The sequence below is a fragment of the Pongo abelii genome, chromosome 20 (assembly GCF_028885655.2).
Source record: "Pongo abelii isolate AG06213 chromosome 20, NHGRI_mPonAbe1-v2.0_pri, whole genome shotgun sequence".
Lineage (NCBI taxonomy): Eukaryota > Metazoa > Chordata > Mammalia > Primates > Hominidae > Pongo > Pongo abelii.
The window spans coordinates 13,348,924-13,373,275 of record NC_072005.2 but is presented as its reverse complement, the minus strand read 5'-3'; the positions used below and the strand labels follow the sequence as shown (position 1 = coordinate 13,373,275).

The 24,352-nt window shown below is 45.2% G+C and overlaps 1 protein-coding gene across 5 annotated transcripts in view; it reads left to right on the top strand.

Annotated features, from left to right (window-relative positions):
• The window catches only part of CACNA1A (calcium voltage-gated channel subunit alpha1 A), a 409,889-nt gene that overhangs the window by 282,612 nt on the left and 102,925 nt on the right, over window positions 1-24,352 (top strand). For 3 of the 5 annotated variants that reach the window (XM_054538645.2, XM_054538646.2, XM_054538647.2), the window contains 6 exons: window positions 1,581-1,672; window positions 14,558-14,767; window positions 19,089-19,201; window positions 23,325-23,437; window positions 23,602-23,733; window positions 24,007-24,079. In XM_054538645.2, coding sequence (XP_054394620.2) covers window positions 1,581-1,672; window positions 14,558-14,767; window positions 19,089-19,201; window positions 23,325-23,437; window positions 23,602-23,733; window positions 24,007-24,079 — 733 coding nt within the window. The remainder of the gene's footprint in view (window positions 1-1,580; window positions 1,673-14,557; window positions 14,768-19,088; window positions 19,202-23,324; window positions 23,438-23,601; window positions 23,734-24,006; window positions 24,080-24,352) is intronic. The other 2 variants (XM_054538644.2, XM_054538643.2) reach the window with 1 other exon arrangement.

Below are 24,352 nucleotides of genomic sequence, written 5' to 3'. Positions count from 1 at the left end.
CAGGAGGAACACTTGAGCCTGGGAATTCAAGACCAGCCTGGGCAACATAGTGAGCTTCCGTCTCTACAAAAAATAAAAACTTAGCCAGATGTGGTGACACACGCACCTATGGTCCCAGCTACTCAGGAGGCTGAGGCGGGAGGATCACTTGAGCCCAAGAGGTCGAGGTTGCAGTGGGTACCACTCCACTCCAGCCTGGGTGACAGAGTAAGACCCTGTTTCAAAAGAAAAAAAAAAAGAATTTAGAGATAGGCCAGAAGAATATGTCTGCAATACGATAATAACAGCAATAAGAAAAATAATGGTACTCCCTGAAAAATGCAACTTCTTGCTCGAGATTTATCTTCTCACACTTTAGAAAGCTGGTTAGACAGGAGCTGGGCGTGGTGGCTCACGCCTGTAATCTCAGCGCTTTGGGAGGCCAAGGTGGGTGGATCACTTGAGGCCAGGAGTTCAAGACCGGCCTGGCCATCATGGCAAAACCCCATCTCTACTAAAAATACAAAAATTAGCTAGGTGTCATGGCACACGCCTGTAATCCCAGCTACTCGGGAGGCTAAACTACGAGAATTGCTTGAACCTGGGAGACGGAAGTTGCAGTGAACCAAGATCACACCACTGCACTCCAGCCTAGGCAACAGAGCAAGACTCTGTCTCAAAAAAAAGAAAGAAAGCTAGTTAGACAGGGTGATGACTTTTGATTAAAAATCTGAGAGATTTGAGGGAAATAAAAGAACTGGCACTGCGTCCCAGAAGGTTATAAAATGAATTTTATTATTTTAGTTGGGGAGGGGAGATTACCTAACTCCCCTAAATGAGTTAGGTAATCTAACTCATTTAGGGTACTTAAATCTTTTTATTGGAAGTCTACACCTGAACTTATTGTCTGCTGTGGATTCCCTGGGATGTACAGCTTGAATACTGGGGCAGAATCCCAAAATTGCAGCCTGCCTAGCAAGTATGCTACAGGTCAAGGGGTGGACTGTTTTCATAAGAAAGTGAGGTTTCTTAGAATTTAAAAATAGAGGCTGAGTGTGGCAGCTCACACTTTCAGAGTAATCCTAGCACTTTCAGAGGCCAAGGCAGGCAAATCATTTGAGGTCAAGAATTTGACCAGCCTGGCCAACATGGCAAAACCCCATCTCTACTAATAATACAAAAATTAGCTGGGCATGGTGGTGCATGCCTGTAGTCTCAGCTACTCAGGAGGCTGAGGCAGGAGAATTGCTTGAACTCAGGAGGCAGAGGTTGCAGTGAGCCAAGATCACACCACTGTCTGGGTGACAGAGCAAGATTCTGTCTCAAAATAAATAAATAAATAAATAAACCAGAAGGAAAATAGTGGCTGAGGGCCCAGACCTGGAGTCGGACTGAACCCGACTTGATTCTTGTCTTTACCCCTTTAAGCAAAGTGATAGTGCCACCTTGAACCTCAGTTTACATATCTGAAAAATGGGTATACTATTAGTTCCCGTGAGAACAGTTGCCGTGAGAGTTAAATCCAAGGACACACTGTGTCCATATGGTCTGTGTTGCAAAAAGGGTAACGTCTTTTTCTCTTGCCATGTTTCCATTGTTGGAGCTCTGCGGAGAACCACCATAAAGAAAAGCAAGACAGATTTGCTCAACCCCGAAGAGGCTGAGGATCAGCTGGCTGATATAGCCTCTGTGGGTGAGTCCCTTCCTCTGCCACCTATCAGTTGTTCATCACCTATCGCCCAAGAGACATGGTGGGGTGGGGGCAGAGGGCTTGCAAACTGTACTGCCTGGATTTGGGTCTCAGCTCCACCCCTTCCCACCTGTGCGTGTGTCCTGGGCAGATTACATCATTATGGGAATAACATCCGTGCCTAGCTTCTCATTATTTTGTGGGAATTCAACTAAATGATCCCCGTGAAGCATGGCAAACCAGCACCTGGCAGGGTCGAAGCTCCCAGTCAAGTTGGTGAATGTTTGTGACTCACTCAGGAAGTATTCATGGGGAACCCGCTTATATTAGGTGCTTGGTTGCAAACAAGACAAGGCAGTTGCAAAGCTGAGCTGGGAGGATCACTTGAGCCTGGGAAGTGGAGGCTGCAATGAGCCATTATTGTGTTACTGCACTCCAGCCTGGGCACAGAAAAAAGAAAAAAAAAAAAGACACAAACTGGGCCAGGTGCAGTGGCTCACGCCTGTAATCCCAACACTTTGGGAAGCTGAGATGAGTGGATCACCTGATGTCGGGAGTTCAAGACCAGCCTGGCCAACATGGTGAAACCCTGGCTCTACTAAAAATACAAAAAAAAATAGCCTGTAGTCCCAGCCACTCTGGAGGCTGAGGCGGGAGCATCACTTGAACCTGGGAAGCAGAGGTTGCAGTGAGCTGAGATGTCATCACTGCCCTCCAGCCTGGGCAACAGAGCAAGATCCTGTCTCAAAAAAAAAAAAAAAAAAAAAAAAGACACAAACCAAATCCCTACCTACATGGAGCTCACAGTCCAGTGCAGGAAATAGAAATTAAACAGAGAATTACACAAATAAACCTGTAATGGTAATGGCACTTCAGGGAGAGGCTCTGGGCTTAGCTTGCTCTAGAAGGATGGGGAGCAGTCAGGGAAGGCTACCCGGAGGAAGTGATGTTTAAGCTGGGAACTGAAGGATGGGTAGGAGATCACCGTGGTGGTGATAGCAGAACCAACAGTGTGAGAGGCAGGGCTCAGACCTTTGCCACCACAGGGGCCAGAGTTTGAGGGAGGAGGGAACATTTATTCTTTCCCTTCTCACTCCTCTGTCCTATTGATTCATTGACTGTGACTATGTTGATCTTGACCTTCTAAAGTGAGAACGTATTGTTGTTGTTGTTGTTGTTGTTGTTGCTGTTCTTTAATGGGTTTTTGTTTTTAATGGAAGGAAGAGCATCCAGGCAGAGGAAATAAGACTGGAATAAGATTGAGGGGAGAAGGAATTTAGGCTGCTTGGGAAACTGTATGGCCGCAGTTTAGAGGAAGAAAGGATGGCAAGAGAGAGAGGAAGGGAGGAAGAGAGGGCGGGAGAAAAGTGAAGGAAGGAGGGAAGTTAGTACATCCATGTGTTTCTGATCCATAGTTTCTGATCCACTATTTCATATTCCCCTTTTATCGCTCGTCCCTAGTTTATAACCTTATTGCTGAGTTTAGGCATAATTTCCATTGCAATCACATATCTCGTAGGGTGGATACACTATGGTTTATTTAGCCATAGCTCTATTATAGGGTGTTTGAGTTGTTTCCAATAATTTCTCTTACAAAGAGCACTGCTGTGCACATTTACGTACAATGACTCCCCCCACCCTTTGGGCGTATTTCCTTGGGGATAATTATAGGATCAAAGATATTAACAGCTTTTCAACTCATTATTCAAAGAGCCATTCTGAGTTTCAAAAACATAGAACCCATTTATAAACCTGCCAAGTATGCATATGTTCATGGATTCCCCACCCAGGCCATCGAATATTACCAATTTAATTTCCTTTCCCAGTTAAGTGGCTTTGTAATGAAACCTTAAAGCCTGTTTTCATTTGCATTTTTAATTTCCAGCCAAAACACGCTTTTCTTTGTAATGGAGAACTCATTCTGCTTCCACTTGTGTGTGCATCTGTTTAATCTCCTGTCAGCAAATGTCAAAAATTGGAGCGCTCAGTCGGTGTGTTGCGTATTTGATCAATTATGTCTGTCTCACGTGTTATGTTACCTCCATTGTTTAAAATCTGTTTTATGACCAGGCACAGTGGTTCACGCCTGTAATCCCACTGCTTTGGGAGGCCAGTGTAGGACTCTTAAGACCAGGAGTTCAAGACCAGCCTGGGCAACATAACAAGGCTCCATCTCTGAAAAACAAAATGTTTAAAAACTTAGCCAGGCATTATGGCACACACCTATAGTCCCACCTGTTTGGGAAGCTAAGGCAGGAGGATTTCTTGAACCCAGGAATTCAAGGTTGCAGTGAGCTATGATTGTGCCACTGCACTGCAACCTGGGCAACAGAGTGAGAACCTGTCTCTTAAAAAATTAAAATAACATACATTCTTAAAAATCTGCTTTGTTGGCCAGGCACGGTGGCTCACGCCTGTAATCCCAGCACTTTGGGAGGCTGAGGCGGGTAGATCGCTTAAGGTCAGGAGTAGGAGACCAGCCTGGCCAACATGGTGAAACCGTGTCTGTACTAAAAATTCAACAATTAGCTGGGTGTGGTGGCATGAGCCTGTAATCCCAGCTACTCAGGAGGCTGAGGCACAAAATCGCTTGAACCCGGGAGGCGGAGGCTGCAGTGAGCCGAGATGGCGCCATTGCCCTCCCGCCTGGGCAACAAGAGTGAAACTCCATCAAAAAAATAAAAAATCTGCATATACATATATATGTATATATATTTTTAACTTTTTTAATTTTTTTTTTTTTTTGAGATGGAGTCTTGCTCTAGCACCCAGGCTGGAGAGCAATGGTGCCATCTCGGCTCACTGCAGCCTCCGCCTCTGTTAACAAGACAGGTGACATTGCAGCTTTCTAAACAGACCCAAAACCCAGGCCAGTGGCTTGTTCTTTCATAGCCACGTTTGCTACAGGCAAATCTACCAAAACCCACCTCATCAGCCTGATTACTCAAAAAGACAAAGAAAGGAGCCCCCAGTCTAGCCAGTGGTTTTCTAGACCACCCCAAAAGAGATCTCTGGAATTCCAGGATTCTGGCAAGGAATCACATTTAGCTTTATTTATTTATGTAAAGAATGCAACAATACAGGCTGGGTGTGGTGGCTCATGCCTGTAATCCCAACATTTTGGGAAGCTGAGGTGGGAGGATCGTTTGAGGTCAGGAGTTTCAGACCAGCCTGGGCAACATAGTGAGACCCTGTCTCTATCAAATATTAGCTGGGCATTGTGGCACACGCCAGTAGTCCCAGCTACTCGTGAGGCTGAGGTGGATCACCTGAGCCCAGGAAGTCAAGGCTGCAGTGAGCTGCAGCATGCCCCTGCACTCCAGCCTGCGTGACAGAGACTTCATCTCAAAAAAAAAAACAAAAAAAAGTAATATTACAGTAATGCATATTTCAAAGTAAAGTGGGAGCTATGTGGTATTTGCATTCACATTCACATTATACCACAGTATGCACAGTCCTTTTTTCTTTTTTTTTGAGACAGCGTCTTGCCCTGATGTTCAGGCTGGAGTGCAGTGGTGCAGTCATGGCTCACTGCAGCCTCAAACCCCTGGACTCAAGTGATCCTCCCACCTCAGCCTCCCGAGTAGCTGGGACTACAGGTGTACACTGCTACACTCAGCTAAGTTTTTTATATTTTTTAATAGAGATGGGATCTCAATATGTTGCCTAGGCTGGCCTCAAACTCCTGGCCTCAAACAATCCTCCTACCTCCACCTCCCAAAGCAATGGGATTACAGGCGTGAGCCACCACACCTGGCCCACATGCAGTCTTATATAATTGGTGATTCTACTGTGCGATAAACGCACTATAAAGCAGGTTCATTTCTAATTGATGAACTTACTGCTGAAATAAGGAACTTGAATCATTTACATGAAAAGTTGAGCCGTGTTGCTGAAAGGATATCAATTTTTTTTTTCTTTTTTTTGGAGATGGAGTCTTAATCTGTTGCCCAGGTGGGAGTGCAGTGGTGCGATCTCAGCTCACTGCAACCTCCGCCTTCCAGGTTCAAGTGATTCTCCCACCTCAGCCTCCAAGTAGCCGGGACTACAGGTGCACACCACCACGCCCGGCCAATTTTTGTATTGTTAGTAGAGATAGGGTTTCACCATGTTGGCCAGGCTGGTCTCAAACTCCTGACCTCAAGTGATCTGCCCACCTCAGCCTCCGAAAGTGCTGGGATTACAGGTGTTAGCCACCGCGCCTGACAGGATATCAAATTTCATTTAGACTGCAGGAATATGTTCAAGAAATCTATTTTGTACAGCCTGGCGACTGTATTAATAACAATGTATTATATACTTGAAAATTGCTCAGAGAGTAGATTTTAAGCATTCCCACCATGAGTAAAATGATAAGCATATGTGATAATGCATATGTTAACTAGCTCAACTGAGCCATTCCATAGTGTATACATATGGTCAAAATATCATGTTATGCACTATAAATAGATACAGCCTGTATCTGTCAATTTAAAATAAATGAATAATAACTTCAAAAAGAAAAATAACAGTATGGCTGGGCACGGTGGCTCACACCTGTAATCCCAGCACTTTGGGGTGCCAAGATGGGCTTGAGGCCAGGAGTTCGAGACCAGCCTGGCCAACATGGCGAAACCTTGTCTCTAATAAATATAAAAAAATCGGCTGGGCATGGAGGCAGGCGCCTGTAATCCCAGCTACTTGGGAGGCAGAGGCATCACTTAACCTGGGAGATGGAGGTTGCAGTGAGCCAAGATCTGCACTCCAGCCTGGGTGATAGAGTGAGCCTTTATTTATTTATATTCTTTATAAAGAATGCAATAATACAGGCCTGGTGTGGTGGCTCATGCCTGTAATCCCAACGTTTTGGAAGGCCAAGGTGAGAGGATCATTTGAGGCTACAGGCGCATGCCACGGCCTTGATAGAGACAGGGTCTCGCTATGTTGCCCAGGCTGGTCTCCAACGCCTGGCTTCAAACGAGCCTCCCACCTTGGCCTCCCAGAGTGTTATGATTACAGGTGTGAGCCACTGTACCTGGCCTGTATTTAAAAAAAAAAAAAAGAAGGAGAAGAAGAAGAAAGAAGAAGGAAGAAGAAGAAGAAGAAGAAGAAGAAGAAGAGGAGGAGGAGGAAGGCGAAGGGGAAGAATAAGAGGAGGAGGAGGAGGAAGGGGAAGGGGAAGAGGAAGAAGAGGAATAAGAAGAAGAAGAAGAAGAAGAAGAAGAAGAAGAAGAAGAAGCAGAAGCACAATGATAAGTAAAATGTGGAGCATATGAAAAAAAAAAACAAAAAAAAGTTGATCCATTATGAATGGAAGCTGCCATTGTAACTCTGCTTTTTTAGGAAAACCAGATCCCATTTAGATGATTTTGTTTATTGTTTTTAGAGGCAGGTTCTTGCTCTGTCACTCAGGCTGGAGTGCAGTGATATGATCATAGCTCTCTGCAGCCTGGAGCTCCTGGGCTCAAGCGATCCTCCCAGCTTAGCCTCCCAAGTAGCTGGGACTACAGGCACCACCACACCCAGCTAATTTGTTGTTGTTGTTGTTGATGTTGTTGTTGAGATGGGGGTCTGGCTATGTTGCCCAGGCTGGTCTCAAACTCCTGGTCTCAAGTGATCCTCCTGCCCTGGCTTCCCAAAGTGCTGGGATTACAGGCATGATTTTTTATTAATTTATTTGCAGCTGACAAATGGTAATTGTGTATGTTTATGGGGTACAGTGTGATGTTTTAATCTATGTATACATCATAGAATGATTCAGTCATGCTAATTAACACATCCATCACCTCACCACCTCACCATTTTTTGTGTGTGGGGAAGGCATTAAAAATCTCTTAGCAATTTTGAAATACACAACACATTACTATTTATTAATAATGCAATATAAATACACAATAATGTATTAATGCATCACTAAATGCAATGCAATGCAATAGATCACTAAAACTTACTCCTCCAGTCTAACTGCAACTTATACCCTTTGATCAACATCTTCTCTTTCTCAATCCCTCCTCCTCCCCCTGCAGCCTCCAGGAACCACCTTCCTGCTCTTCCTATGAGATCAATTTTTTTTAGTTTTAAGCCCCCACATGTGAGATCATACTGTAATTGTCTTTCTGTGCCAGCTTATTTTACTCAGTATAATGTCCTCCAGTTCTATCCATGTTGTCACACATTACAGAATTTCCTTCTTTTAGGGCTGTATAATATTCTATTTGTATATATACCATATTTTCTTTATCCATTCATCCATTGTGGGACACTTAGTTTGCTTCCATATTTTGGCTATTGTGAATAATGCTGAAGTGAACGTGGTTGTGCAGATGTTCTGAAAAGACTTAAATGTCAGACCTGAAATGGTAAAGATGCTCTAAGAAAACATAGGGAGAAAGCTCCATGGCATTGGTCTCAGGAATGATTTTTTGGACAGGACCTCAAAAGCACAGGCAACAGAAGCAAAAATGGACAAATGGGATTGTATCAAACTAAAAAGTTTGTGCACAGCAAAGGAAGCATTCAGCAGAGGAAAGAGACAACCTAAGGAATGTGAGAAAATGTTTGCAAACAATATGTCTGATAAGGAGCTAATATCCAAAATATATAACGAACTCAAACAACTCAACAGCAAGAAAACAATCCAATTAAAAATGGGCAAAGACAGCTACTCGGGAGGCTAAGATGTGAGGATCCCTTGAGCCCGGGAGGAGGAGGTTGCAGTGAGCTGACATTGCATCACTGCACTCCACCCTGGGGGACAGAATGAGACCAAGACCCTGTCTCAAAATAAAAAATAAAAATGTGCAAAGGATCTGAACATACATATCCCAAAAGAAAAGACATACAAGTGGCCAGCAGGTATATGAATAAAATGCTGAACATCACTCATCATCAGGGAAATGCAAATCAAAACCACCATCAGCTATCACCTCATACCTGTTAGAGTAGCTGTTATCTTTTTGTTTATTTTTTTGTTTGTTTTTTGTTTTGTTTTTGAGAGGGAGTCTCACTCTGTCGCCCAAGCTGGAGCGCAGTGGCGTGATCTCAGCTCACTGCAACCTCTGCCTCCTGGGTTCAAGGGATTCTCCTGCCTCAGCCTCCCAAGTAACTGAAATTACAGGCACATGCCACCATGCCCAGCTAACTTTTGTATTTTAGTGGAGACGGGGTTTCACTATGTTGGTCAGGCTGGTCTTGAATTCCTGACCTCAAATGATCTGCCCTCCTTGGCCTCCCAAAGTGCTGGGATTACTGGTGTGAGACACTGTGCCCAGCCTAGAGTAGCTATTATCAAAAAGACAAATGAGGTTTGTTGAAGTTCTAACCCCTGGTACCTGCAAATGTGGCCTTACATGAAAATAGGGCCTTTGCAGGTGGTAATCAAGTTAAGATGAGATCAGACTTAATTAGGGTGGGTCCTAAATCCAACGACTGCTCTCTTTATAAGAGGAGAAGCAGGCTGACCAACATGGTGAAGCCCCATCTCTACTAAAAATACAAAAATTAGCTGGGTGCAGTAGTGCACACCTGTAGTCCCAGCTACTCAGGAGGCTGAGGCAGGAGAATCGCTTAAACCCAGGAGGTGGAGGTTGCAGTGAGCAGACGTCATGCCACTGCACTCCAGCCTGGGTGACAGAGTGAGACTCCATCTCACAAGAAAAAAAAAAAGACAAATCATAACAAGTGCTGGCAAGGATGTGGGGAAACGGGGATCCATTTATGTGGTTTTAATAATACAGGCTCTATATGGGTGATATTGAGTTCCCAGAGTTGCCATTACAAAGTGTCACAAACCCAGTGGCTTAAAACAACAGAAATTTCTTCTCTCACAGTTCTGGAGGCCAGAAGTCCAAACTGAAATCAAGGTGTCAGCAGAGCCAAGACGTTCCCTCAGAAGGTTTTAGGGGAAAATTTGTTCCATGGTATTTCTTAGTTTCTGGTGCTGCCAGCAATACTTGGTGTTCCTCAGTTCATAGATGCATAATTCCAGTATCTGCCTCTGTTGTCATATGGTCTTCTTTCTGTGTTTCTCTATGCGATTTCTTTTTTTTTTTTTTTTTTTTCTGAGACAAATCTCACTCCATCACCCAGGCTGGAGTGCAGTAGCACAATCACAGCTCACTACAACCTCAACCTCACGGACTCATGCAGTCCTCCCACCTCAGCCTCCCGAGTAGCTGGGATTACAGGCGTGCGCCACCACACCCAGCTAATTTTTGTGTTTTTAGTAGATACTGGGTTTCACCATGTTGGCCAGGCTGGTCTCGAACTCCTGACCTCATGATCCGCCCATCTCAGCCTCCCAAAGTTTTGGGATTACAGGCACGAGCCCACCACACCTGGCCCTAATTACTTTATTTTTTTGTAAATTTTTTTTGTAAATTTCATGTAGCCTGAGTGTACAGTGTTTATAATATATACAGGAGTGTACAATAATATCCTAGGCCTTCACATTCACTCACCACTCACTCACTCCCTCATCAAGAGCAACTTCCAGTCCTGCAAGCTCCATTCATGCCAAGTACCCTATGCAGCTGAACCACTTTTTCTCTTTTATACTGTTTTTACTGTACCTTTTCTATGTTTAGATATGTTCAGACACACAAATACTATGATGTTACAGTTGCCTACAGTATTAAGTACAGTAACATGCTGGGCAGATTTGTAGCCAAGGAGCTACAAACCACGTAGCCTGGGTGTGGAGTAGGCTACAACATCTAGGTTTATGTAAGTTCACTTTAAGATGCTCACACAAGGACAAAATTGCCTAACAATGCATTTCTCAGAACATGTCTTCCTCATTAAGCCACACATGGCTGTATTACAATTTACATATAATTTTAGGGGTATATAAGTTGCCAGAAATCACCAGATGAATCCTTGGCGGTGACATACCCCTTCCCCCACCATAGAACTTTGCAGACTGGCCCGGACGCCCAGTATCTCATGCCTGTAATGCCAGCACTTTGGGAGGCTGCAGCGGGCAGATCACTTGAGGTTAGGAGTTCGAGACCAGCCTGGCCAACATGGCAAAACACCATCTTTACTAAAAATACAAAAATTAGTCAGGCGTGGTGGTGGGCACCTGTAGTTCCAGGAACTTGGGAGGCTGAGGCAGGAGAGTCACTTGAACTCGGGAGGCGGAGGTTGCAATGAGCCAAGATCGTGCCACTGCACTCCAGCCTGGGTGACAGAATGAGACTCTATCTCAAAAAAAAAGAAAAAAAAAAAAAAGGAAAAGAACATTTCAGACTGGTACCAGTTACACTGGCTCTTGATCCCTTGAGTGTGGCTGACCCTGAACTAGGATGTACTTCATAATAACACGTCAGGCTGGGAATACTTAGTACAAAAGAAAGAGTATAAAATATCTTTTGAACCCACCTTGATATTGATTCCATGTTGAAATGGTAATATTTTGGATGTATTGGGTTGAATAAAACATCTCATGAAAATGATTTTTAAAAATCTAGAAATTGTCTGCAATTATAATTCCAGACCACAGAGAAAAACGAGAGACAGGAATGTATAGAAAAAGGGAACGTGGGTCAAGGTGAGTATGAAATTCAACTAATAGAAGTGACAGTACCTAGCATGGGGTCCGGCACTTAGTAGGTGTTCAATTAATATTCATTTCCCTCTCCCTTCCCAGTGAAGGGTGTGCCTGTTGTGGGGATGTGTCTTCAGGCTGAGTGATCAGGAAAGACTTTCTCAATGGCTGGCATGTGAACCTAGTCATGATTTCAGCTCTTGAGGTTGTACTAGAAGATTTATATCTAATAATCGTAAGGTACCACTTAGCATCATGCTAAGATGTATTAATTCATTTATGCCTTTGGATGGCCCTTTGAGGTAGGAAGTGTGGTTGTCTCCAATTTACCAAGGTGGCTTGCCCAAGGTCATCTGCTGGTTGGTGATTAAGCCAGGTTTTCAGTGTGGCTCCAGCAGGAGTGGGGACTGGAGACCTTCTGCCTGTTGTGGTTTCTCTCTCTCTCTCTCTCAATCTGTAGAACATCCCCCCTGACCCCCAAGGTCCCAAGGGTCTTATTTCTTTTGGCCAAGCCCTTTGGAGACCTGCAGATCTGGACCCATCTTTGAGAGTTTCAGGGACTAGGGCCAGAAATGCTGGGCAGGGTCATGAGGAACTGCCCCTGGGGTCGAGAAGGTGATGGACATGAGGGGAAGGGTCTTTGCAGAAAGGAGAGGCATCCCTGTAAGGAAGTCACAGCCACCGGGCCTGGCCAACTGCAGCTGAGTGGAATGTGCCCCTGCCCCATGACCATATGCCCCAGGTGTGCAATGTGGTGGCCCAGAGCACACTCTGAACCATCTTGACACATGTTCACCGGTTACTAGACCCCCCTCAGCCTGTTTCCTTGGCTGTAAAATGGGGATAACGCTGGTCCCTACTTCCTAGGGCTCTGAGGAGGAGTAAGTAGCTTGTCGTGTAAAACATGTTCCCTGCAGTGCCTGGTGCCTGCTAAATGTTCCATAAACGTCAGCTGTTATTTTCATTCAGGGGAAGCTGAAATCCATATTTTCATGGAAAATCTCCCAGTTTTTAAATGTGGACCAATAATTTCAGCTTTCACAAACCCAGTATGAGTCGCAGTGGCCCCTAAGGTGCCAACTCAAAATCTCTGTTGAGAATTTTGCTGATAGGAAGTGGTCTCCTTGGAGGTGTTTGCTGTGTCCTGTGTCTGGCAAGTGGGGTGGTTTTGATAAACATGCTGGATGGATGAATGGGTGAATGGATAAATGGAGGAATGAATGGAGAAACAAATGAGCAAATGAATAATGAATGGATGGATGAATGGATGAGCAAATGAATGATGTACACACAAAGGAATGGATAAATGATGAATGTGCTAATGAATTTAAGAATGATGAAAGAATGAATGAATAAATGAACAAATGGATGGATGAAAGAATGAATGAGTGTACTAATGAATGAATCAATCAATGAAGAACCATTTAAAAATGAATGCAACTGAGGGTTTATAAGAAAAGGTATCTTAAGGCTGGGCATGGTAGTTCATGCTGTAATCCCAATGCTTAGGGAGGCTGAGGCGGGAGGATCGCTTGAACCCAGGAGTTCAAGACGAGCCTGGGCAACATAGGGAGACCTCATTGCTACCAAAAACAAAATTGTTTTAATTAAGCGGGCATGGTGGTACGTGCCTGTAGTCATAGCTACTTGGGAGGCTGAGGTGGGAGGATCGCTTGAACCCAGGAGTTCAAGGCTGCAGTGAGCTATGATCAAGACACTGCATTCCAGCCTGGGCAACAAAGCAAGATCCTGTCTCAAAAAAAAAAAAGATGTATTTTAGAAGGTAAATTCAATCTGTCCAAAACTGAGCTCTGACCTTCCCCTAAACCTGTGCCCATTCAGTGGATGAGAGATCCATCCCTTAAGGGGTTCACCAATTCATCCATTCCTTTGTGTGTACATCATTCATTCACCTTGGCTCATCCCTCTCTCTTACATCCACACCGTTCCATCAGCAAATGTTGAATCTGTCTTAAATGATTCATCCCAAATCCTCCCCACTTAACTACCACCCAACTCCAGCCCTCATCCATCATCATCATCACTTGCCTGGATGGGTTCAGTCACCTCCAGCCTGGTCTCCCAGCTCCTGTCCTCACCTCTCACTGTCTACTCTCCCCCTCAGCAGCCAGAGGGTGCCTGTGAACACCCAAGTCAGGTTCCATCCCTCCTCTACTCAGAACCCTCCACGGCTCCCACCTCACTCAGGGTAAAAGCCAAAGTCCTCCTTGTGGTCCACCAGGCCGTGCATGATCTGCCTATCACCTCCCTGCCTTCACTACCTTCCTCTTTTCCCCTCAACCACTCCACTCCAGCCACACTGACTTCCTTGTGCTGTTCCCCAAAAATGTCAAGCAGGCACATTCATGCTTCAGGACCTTAAATTTGCTGTTTCCTCTACCTAAGATACTAAAGTGACAAGTCAACACACTCACCTTGACCACGCAATTTAATGCTGCAGCCTACCCTGTGGACTCTCCAAGGGCTCCCAGTCCCTCTGTGATGCTTTACTTTTTCTCTTTAAAAAAAAAAAAAAAAATTGTTATTTAAAAAAACTTGTCTCGCTATGTTGCCCAGGCTGGTGTCAAACTCCTGGCCTCATACAGTCCTCCCATTCCAGCTTCCCAAAGTACTGGGATTACAGGCATGTGCCACTGCACCCATCCCAACTTTTTTTTTCCATAGCACTTTTCATTTTCCATCCCACTGTTAATTTACTTATTATGTCCACTGTCTGTCTCCTCCCCTTAGAGGGTCAGACCCCGGAAGTCCAGGCTCTGTTGCCTAATGTATCCTGAGCCCCTGAAACAGAGCCTGGCACAAAATAGGTACTCAATAAATGCATACGAGCGAAACTATATGTAGGCAGAGGACACACCCAGCTCATTCCTCAGTGATCACTTCTAAAGTGAAATGTCCATGGAAAACTACAGTCTTATCCACATCTCTTTCTGGAGGCCTTCCAAGCGTGCTCCATGCAGCTCTGTTGCCTGCCCCTGCATCAGGGAATGGAGGCTCTGCTTTATCCTGCCCTGTGGTGTGACTCCCAGAGGCATCAGATGTGGCTGGGAGTGAGAGACATGGAAAATTGGCTCCTGCAACAGAGAGCTATCAGCCTTCCCATCAACATCGTGCTTTCTAATTGGTTACTTCTAATTCTGTTATTTTTCAGGGGCATTGTCTTCTCATAAGCTCCATCTATGCAAAACTAAGCCCATGGGTCACGATGGTTCCCTCAGGCCAGAGGCTTGCTGGAGAGACTAATGGATCCCCTGGCTAAAATCTGTGCTTGGACTGCACATTGGTTAATTTCGTCTGCAGGAACAGCCTGAGCCTGACATTCTCCATCTTTTCCCTGGCAGGTTCTCCCTTCGCCCGAGCCAGCATTAAAAGTGCCAAGCTGGAGAACTCGACCTTTTTTCACAAAAAGGAGAGGAGGATGCGTTTCTACATCCGCCGCATGGTCAAAACTCAGGCCTTCTACTGGACTGTACTCAGTTTGGTAGCTCTCAACACGCTGTGTGTTGCTATTGTTCACTACAACCAGCCCGAGTGGCTCTCCGACTTCCTTTGTGAGTACCACCCAGCCCCACCCCTGCCAACTCCCTGATCCCTCCCTCACGCCCTTTTTCCACTTCTCTTTCTCTGGTAGTATGTGTATCTTCTTTGGTTCTCGTTGAATCCGCCCTTTCCTTTAGCTATTTCTATAACTGTCACTGGGGCCAATGTTGCTGTTGCTATGACAATGGAACCCATCTCCCTTAGACCTGAGAGCTGGAAGCTGGAATTCAGACCAACAAATGCTCCTGTGATTCCTTTCTAAGAGAGAGAGACAGAGGGGTGCTGGTGAAGGGGATGTTGGAAGAGAGACAGAGAAAGACGGAGCTCATAAGATAGACGGATAGAAACAGAAACATAAATGTATTAATAATTTTTATGTACATCTCTGGAAATGTTCATAACTTATGGTTAAGAGGATGCCTTAGAAATAAGGAGTGGCTTATATGTTGCCCTCATTTTCTCTACTTATTTCTGACTCTACTTCTCTCTTCTTTCAAACCTTCTGCTTCTTTCCTGTTAGGTTGGTGCAAAATTAATTGCGTTTTTTGCCTTTTTTTTTTTTTTTTTTTTTAACCACAATTACTTTTGTACCAACCTAATACTTCCTCCCCTGCCCTTTTTGGCTTCCTTATTCATTCATAGAACATCCCCTCCAGTATCTGCGAGAGCATTTTGCTCCCTCAGGGTACAAGGCCCACCAAGGCTTTGCCCTCTGGGCCTATTCCCAGATTCTATATGAGTTAGCATGAGATAGTATCAAAATTGAGGGCCAAGTGAGGGTGAGGAAAAGCAGCAAAAGATGGGGAGATGTCTGAGCAGGATTTAAAAAGTAAAGAGCTCTGAGTAATCAACAAGAGCAGTGATTGGGGCCAGGCATGGTGGCTCACACCTATAATCCCAGCATTTGGGGAGGCTGAGGTGGGTGGATCACTTGAGGCCGGGAGTTCAAGACCAGCCTGGCCAATATGGTGAAACCCTGTCTTTACAAAAAATACAAAAATTAGCCAGATGTGATGGTGCACACCTGTAATCCCAGCTACTCAGGAGGCTGAGGCACTAGAATTGCTTGAACCCAGGAGGCAGAGGTTGCAGTGAGCCAAGATCATGCCACTGCACTCCAGCCTGAGCAACAGAGAGAGACTCTGTCCCAAAAAATAAAATAAAATAAAATAAAAAGAGTAGTGATTGGGCAGTGAGGGGGGCAGGTGGATGCCCTGGCTTTGGCTCACAGGCCCCAAGTAAGGACTTCTCAAAATGTCTTTTGCCTACTGGCTAATTTTTTCACTGACCTTCTGACCTGGTTCAGAATTGACTTAGGACAGCAAGAAGAGACAGTCTAGTTTTTGACCTAGAAAGGCCCATGAGCCTAGTCCAGGCCATTGTCTTCTTATAACCCTCCTTGTTCCCAGTCATGCTGGCTGACCCCCCAGGACACCCCTCAGGAACCAGTTCTCCTTCCCAGGGCCCTGACCTAGTTTCAAACTTAGTAATTGTTTTTAGTCCCTCTGGAGTCTCTTATAAATGAGGACTCTACTTCGTGTTTTAACTTCCTCTAATACTCTATTTTTAATCTCCTATATTCTCTCTGCTAATCATCTTGTACAGTCTGTCCTGTTTCAGGAACAAGGGACTGAGACTTCCTGCCTGGGTCCTCAGTGTCTATAAAGGTCCTTTACTCATTCCTACTTTCCATTTGAGAAAACTGAGACACAGAGAGGTTAAGTAGATTGCCCAGGGTCACACATTAGCTGGGCATGATGGCGGGCACCTGTAATCCCAGCTACTTGGGAGGCTGAGGCAGGAGAATCGCTTGAACCTGGGAGGCAGAGGTTGCAGTGAGCCGAGATCACGCCACTGCACTCTAGCCTGGGCAACAGAGCTAGACGCCATCTCAAAAAAAAAAAAAAAAAAAAGATACACATTAATTTCAGAGATGTCAAAATATAAACAAAAATGTATATCTTGGCATCAGTGAAGTGTAGTTGTTTCTTTGGGTCTCAGACTCCACATCTATGTGGTGGAAACTGGATTTGATGGTCCTGAAAGTTCTTCCAGATCCAACAATGCTAAGGATAAGTAATTCTTTCAAGTCTTGTGCATCACTTGCTATCATGTTTCCATGGTAACTGAGGAACAAGATCTCAGAAACTCTTCAGTCCTCCCAGAGTTACTTCTGGTGGGTCTTGGAATGTATCAGATGTTACAAACAGACTTCCTTTGCTGATATTTTGGTCCTAGGAACCCTAGAGTTCCCCTCAGACACTAAGATCTCCTTAGCTCCTATAAATAAGGAGAAATTTTGGTGATAAATAGTGTAAAGGACTTTGACGGTCAGTTCAAAACACCTCTTAAAAGCATGACATAGCAAACACCCTTGACAAATGTCTTAGTTCATTTGTGCTGCTATAACAAATTACCTGAGACTGAGTAATTTGATAAGAACAGAAATTTATTTTCTCACAGTTCTGGAGGCTGGGAAGCACAAGATCAAGGCATTGGCAGGTTTCCTTGTCTGGTGAAAGCTACTCTCTGCTTCCAAGATTGCACCTTGAACACTGTATCCTCTGGAAGGGAGGAACACTGGGTCCTTACATGGCAGAAGGTGGAGGAGCAAGAGGGACAAACTTCCTCTGTCAACCTCTTTTATAAGGGCACCTAATCCCATTCATGAGCGCTCTACTGTCATGACTTAATCACCTCCTGAAGGCCCCGCCTCTTAATACTGTTACATTGGCAGTTAAGTTTCAACGTGAATTTTGGAGGGGACACAAACATTTAAACCATCACAACCACCAAACACAATTAGCTTTGTGGCCTTAATTAGCTATATGAAATTCATGGAAGTTAGTTTCAGTCCTCTGTCTGTTTCCTTTCTGTATGCTTTCTGCTCCTCAGAAACCCTCCTCATCTCTCCTTTCTATCCATTAAGTACCCGTGCCCTTCCTAACTCCTCATCTTCCTACCCCACCAAGAAAGCCCTCTCAGAAAAGGATCTGATGTCAGCCATTTATTTGCTGGAGCAAACGCATATCCATGTTTTACCCCTCCCTGAGGCATTTGCAATTTTATGCTTGCTCATCAAAGAACAAAAGGCTTTGTCTTGCTCAAGACTTTTTAGGTCACTCACAGCACAGGATTTCTAGGGGACATAAGACAAGTTTTCTGAGTTAGGAGAAAAGGCATGCCTTAGGTGGGTTGCCTGTGTCGCTCCAACTAAGTACTTAACTTCAGGATTACAAATAGGATATCATTATGATTTCTATTTCCTTTTATCCTTTGGAACTCAGTCACGTAGAAGTAGATTAAATATAATTGTTAGATCACAGCACCCTGGCATTATGGGGCCGTTATGGTCCGTTGTTATTATGTGAATTATTCAGTTAATTAGTTTATTTTTTAAATATGATAAACACCCAGGAACCCACCAGTCAACACAAAAGTCCTTGGCAATAATCTACATCCAATCCTTCTCATTGAACCAGGGCAAAAACTACAAGATGGAGACTCATTGATAATTTTCTCATTCCTTTTAAAATTGGCCTAAGGTTGGTTGACTTGTTGGTTGGAGGGTAGTGCATAACTGTTGCTCTTCTTTTTTTTTTTTTTTTTTTTTTAGACAAGGTCTTGCTCTGTCACCCAGGCTACAGTACGGTGGCCCAATCTTGGCTCACTGCAACCTCCACCTCCCAGGTTCAAGTGATTCTCATGCCTCAGCCTCCCAAGTAGCTGGGTTTACAGGCATGTGTCACCACACTCGCTAATTTTTGTATTTTTAGTAGAGACGGGGTTTGCCATGTTAGCCAGGCTGGTCTCAAACTCCTGACTTCAGTTGATCTGACTGCCTAGGCCTCCCAAAGTGCTGGGATTACAGATGTGAGCCACCATGCCCAGCCAGCTCTTCCTTTTTAACAGAGGGGAAACTGAGGCCCATGGGAAGGACACCTTGGACAGGGTGTGGCCACAGTGGGTCATGTATATAATCCCAGCACTTTGGGAGGCTGTGCTGGGAGGATCACTTGAGGCCAGGAGTTCAAGACCAGCCTGGGCAACATAGTGAGATACCCATCTCCACATAAAAATTTTAAAAAGAAAAAAGGTAAGTCAGAAGTTGGGTGTGGTGACACATGCCTGTAGTTGTAGCATGTTGAAGGCCAAATCGGGGAAACTGTTCTGAGGCCAGGAGTTTGAAACTAGCCTAACAGCATAGCAAGACCTCATCTCTACAAAAAATAAAAAGTTAAAAAATGATAATAAAAGGAATGCCAGAGCCACCTGGAACCCCTACCCTCAGCAAGCCTAACCTCCTCTCTGTTTCCTCCTTCTCCCTTCTAGACTATGCAGAATTCATTTTCTTAGGACTCTTTATGTCCGAAATGTTTATAAAAATGTACGGGCTTGGGACGCGGCCTTACTTCCACTCTTCCTTCAACTGCTTTGACTGTGGGGTAAGTGCTCTTGTTTCCAAGAAGTTCATTTCTCCAGCTTTTGCCTGGAATGACAGATACCTGGACACATTAAAGGGAGAAAGGTAAAGTCACCCCTGATATGAGAGACTCAGATGGATGCAGAAGGAATGAGAAAACAATCCCAAACGCTGGCAAGGATACAGGGTACCCAGAACCCTTAACCACCGCCAGTGGGAGGAAAACGTATAGACCCCCTTTGGAAAGCTAAGTGGGGGACATAAGACAAGTTTTCCAAGTTGGGAGAAAAGCCATGCCTTGGGTGGGTTGCCTGTGTCACTCCAACTAAGTACCCAACTTCAGGATTACAAATAGGACATCAATATGATTTCTATTTCTTTTTTTCCTTTGGAGCTCAGTCGTGTGGAAGTAGATGAAGTATAATTGTTAGATTACAACACCCTGGCATTATGGAGCCATTATGGTCCTTTGTTATTTTGTGAATTACTCAGTTAATCAGTTTATTTTTTAAATGTGATGAACACCCAGCAACCCACTAGTCAACGCAAAACCTAAATCCTTGAGAATAATCTACATCCAATCCTCATTGAACCAGGGCAAAAACTACAAGATGGAGATATGACCCAGCATTCCATTGCTAGGAATTCATCCTAGAAAATCTCACCCAGATACCTAGGAGACACAGGCCAGAATGTCCCTGCAGCTGGAAGTGAAATTAAGGTTGTTCACAAATTAGTGGAGAATGCTTGGCCCAGGGCAGCCCTGATCATTTACCACAGTCCTGTTGGTCTCAGAAAGGCTTAATTTTTTTTTTTTTTTTTTTTTGAGACAGAGTCTCGTTCTGTCACCCAGGCTGGAGTACAGTGGCGCGATCTCGGCTCACTGCAAGCTCCGCCTCCCGGGTTCACACCATTCTCCTGCCTCAGCCTCCCAAGTAGCTGGGACTACAGGTGCCTGCCACCATACCCGGCTAATTTTTTGTATTTTTAGTAGAGACGGGGTTTCACCGTGTTAGCCAGGATGGTCTCGATCTCCTGACCTCGTGATCCACCCACCTTGGCCTCCCAAAGTGCTAGGATTACAGGCGTGAGCCACCACACCCAGCCAGCTTAATAATTTATAATAACTGAATGTTGTACTGTTTTCTGCCATTATAGAAAATTATGTTGTTGAAGAAAACAAAATACATACAAAGAAACAAACCTTCCCTACATAAATGACCCAAGTATTTAAAGAATAAAACCAATTTCTTTCCATTAGAAAGAAAAGAAAGCCAGGTGTGATGCCTCATGCCTATAGCCTCAGCTATTCAGGAGGCTGAGGCAGCAGAATTGCTTGAGCCCAGGAGTTGAAAACCAGTCCAGGCAACATAGCAAGACCCTGTCTCTACAAATAATAATAATAATAATTAGCCAGGTGTGGTGGTGCACACCTGTAGCCCCAGCTACTCAGAAGGCTGAGGTGGGAGGATTGCTTGAGCCCAGCAGTTTGAGGCTGCAGTGAGCTATGATCACACCACTGCACTCCAGCCTGGACAAGAGAGTGAGACCCCATCTCTAAGAAATAAAAGTAGGCCAGGCACAGTGGCTCACACCTATAATCCCAGCACTTTGAGAGGCGGAGGCATGTGGATCACCTGAAGTCAGGAGTTCAAGACCAGCCTGGCCAACATGGCAAAACCCCATCTATACTAAAAAAATACAAAAATTAGCCAGACGTCGTGGCACATGCCTGTAATCCCAGCTACTTGGGAGGCTGAGGAAGGAGAATCACTTGAACCGGGGAGGCAGAGGTTGCAGTAAGCTGAGATTGCACCACTGCACTCCAGCCTGGGTGACAGAATGAGACTCCATCTCAAAAAAAAAAAAAAAAAAGAAAGAAAGAAAGAAAAATTTAAAAATGTCCTGAGCAACCTTGTTTGTAATAGTTCCAAGTCTCAATATCCATGTATCCCTTTGCTGTAGAACAGATAAATATTTTGTGGCATATCTATATAATGAAATACTCTGCAACAATCAAAGTCCACCAACAACAGCCACTTGCCCAACAACAAGAATGAATCTCACCCATGTAACATGGCACAGAAGGAGGCAGGAGCTAGCAACGTAAATCCATACAGTTCATGCAAAGTTCAAGTGGACAAAATTAAACTCTCTCTCTCTCTCTCTCTCTCTCTATATATATATATATATATATTTTTTTTTTTTTTTTTTTTTTTTGAGACAGAGTCTCACTCTATTGCCCAGGCTGGAGTGCAGTGGCGCAATCTTGGCTCACCACAACCTCCACCTCCCGGGTTCAAGCCATTCTCCCGCCTCAGCCTCCCAAGTAGCTGGGATTACAGGCATGCATCACCACCCCCGGCTAATTTTGTATTTTTTGTAGGGGCCAGGATTCAGCAATTTGCCCAGGCTGGTCTCGAACTCCTGATCTCAGGTGATCCACCTGCCCTGGCCTCCCAAAGTGCTGGGATTACAGGCGTGAGCCACCACGCCCCGCCTTAAACTGTATTTTTTAAGGATGATACTTGAATATGTTAAAAAGGCAAGGACCTCGAAAACACAATGCTCAGTAAAAGAAACCAAACACAAAAGGTCAACTATTGCATAACTCCATTTGTATGAAAAGTCCAGAGCAGGCAAATCCGTGGAGACAGAAAGTAGATTAGTTAGTAGTTGTTAGGGTCTGGGTGAGGGAGAGTGGGGAGTGACTGCTAATGGGAACAGGGCCTCCTTTGGGGGTGATGAAAATGTTTTGGAACTTGATAGAGGTGATAGTTGCAGAATATTGTGCATGTACCTAAAGGCACTGAATTGTGTAATTCAAAGTGTGAATTTTATGTTATGTGAATTTCACCTCAGTTTTTTTTTAAGGTAAGAAAATGGTTATTACAAAATTCAGGATGGTAGTTATATCACAGTGTCTCTGGAAACTTTCAGGGTAGCCACATGTCCCTTTTTATTTTATTTTATTTTTTATTTTATTTGAGATAGGGTCTTGCTCTGTTGCCCAGGCTGGAGTGCAGTGGCAGGATCATGGCTCTCTCCTGTCTCAAATTCCTGGGCTCAAGCTATCCTCCCTCCTCAGCCTCCTAAGTAGCTGGGACTGCAGGCACATGCCACCATGCTTGACTAATTGTTTTTTTTGGAACATCAGGGTTTCCCTGTGTTACCCAGGCTGGTCTTGAACTCCTGGGCTCAAGTGATCTGCCCACCTCGGCCTCCCAAAATTCCGGAATTACAGGCATGAGCCACTGCCCCAGCCTTCTCCTAATTGTTGGCATGACATTCACTTTGTAATTATGCGTTTCAGGAATTCTCAGGCCTGTGGGAGCTCTTAATAAATAAAAAAGAGGCTGGGTGTGGTGGCTCACGCCTGTAATCCCAGCACTTTGGGAGGCCGAGGCAGGTGGATCACGAGGTCAGGAGTTCGAGACTAGCCTGGCCAACACAGTGAAACCCCGTCTCTACTAAAAATACAAAAAATTAGCCGGGCATGGTGGCGGGTGCCTGTAATCCCAGTTACTAGGGAGGCTGAGGCAGGAGAATCGCTTGAACCTGGGAGGCGGAGGTTGCAGCAAGCCGAGATCGCGCCACTGCTCTCCAGCCTGGGTGACAAGAGCAAGACTCCATCTCAAAATAAATGAATAAATAAAAATAAATAAATAAATAAATAAATAAATAAGAGGTCAGGTGCAGTGGCTCAATGCTTTGGAAAGTGGAGGCCAACAGTTGGAGAGACCAAAGCAGGAGGATGGCTTCAGCCCAGAAGTTTGAGGCCAGCCTGGGCAATACTAGCGAGACACTATCTCTATAAAAATGTTTTAAAATTAGCCAGATGTGGTGGTGCACACCTGTAGTCCCAGCTACTCAAGAGGCTGAGGTGGGAGGATCACTTGAGCCCAGGAGGACAGTGCTACAGTGAGCTATGACTGCGCCACTGCACTCCAGCCTGGGTGACACAGTGAGACCCGGTCTCTATAGATAAATGAATGGATGAATGAGGGGGTCAAGGATCCTCACCAGGCTTCCATTTGGAGGGAGGAGTTTGGTTGAGTTCTTGCAAAGTTGGTACCTAGGAAATGCTTGCCAGTTCTGGAGCCCAGACACTGTCCCTGGACATGAGACCAGGTCCTCTGCCCTAGGTTATCATTGGGAGCATCTTCGAGGTTATCTGGGCTGTCATAAAACCTGGCACATCCTTTGGAATCAGCGTGTTACGAGCCCTCAGGTTATTGCGTATTTTCAAAGTCACAAAGTAAGTCTTTGGGGTTCCTGGACATTTGTACAGGGGGTGAGGATGGGGGACGTGGTGGGGCCGCCTCCGGAAAGTTGGGAAAATGAGCCTCGTGCTTCGAGGGCTGACTCCGGGGCCCTGCCTCCCCCGCCTGGCCTGAGTCCTCGCCCGGCCTCTGTCGGCAGGTACTGGGCATCTCTCAGAAACCTGGTCGTCTCTCTCCTCAACTCCATGAAGTCCATCATCAGCCTGTTGTTTCTCCTTTTCCTGTTCATTGTTGTCTTCGCCCTTCTGGGAATGCAACTCTTCGGCGGCCAGTAAGTCCTTCACAAGAATTCCAACTCCTGGTTCCCTGGGGTCAGGCTCAGGGCATCCAGAGGCCCCCACTCCCCTCCACCGTGCAGGCTGCCTTCCTCGTAGCCCAGACACCCACTGTGGTCACCCAGATGGGCAGGGCCCTGGGTACCACTCAGGGTTTCCTGGGGACAGAGATGATGGAGACGTTCGTTTCCTTGGAGATGAGATACTGAGCCACACCCTCAGGGCACCTGGGGTGGGGCCAACGGGAAATGTCTGTGTCCTCCCTGCAGGTTTAATTTCGATGAAGGGACTCCTCCCACCAACTTCGATACTTTTCCAGCAGCAATAATGACGGTGTTTCAGGTACGGCCTCCACCTGGCCCCACAGGCCAACACCTCTCAGTGTCACAGATGAAAGTGCCTGCTCCACATCCAAGGGGCTTCCCTTAACTCCTCCTTCTCTACCTGGCCTTTTCATACCACTTTAAAATACAGATTTTACGGTTATCATTATTCAAATATGGTGAGGCCAACAGATCAGGAGATAAATGTCATTGGAAAGATAGTTTGTGGCTGGGCATGGTGGCTCACACCTATAATCCCAGCACTTTGGCCAGGTGCGGTGGCTCACACCTG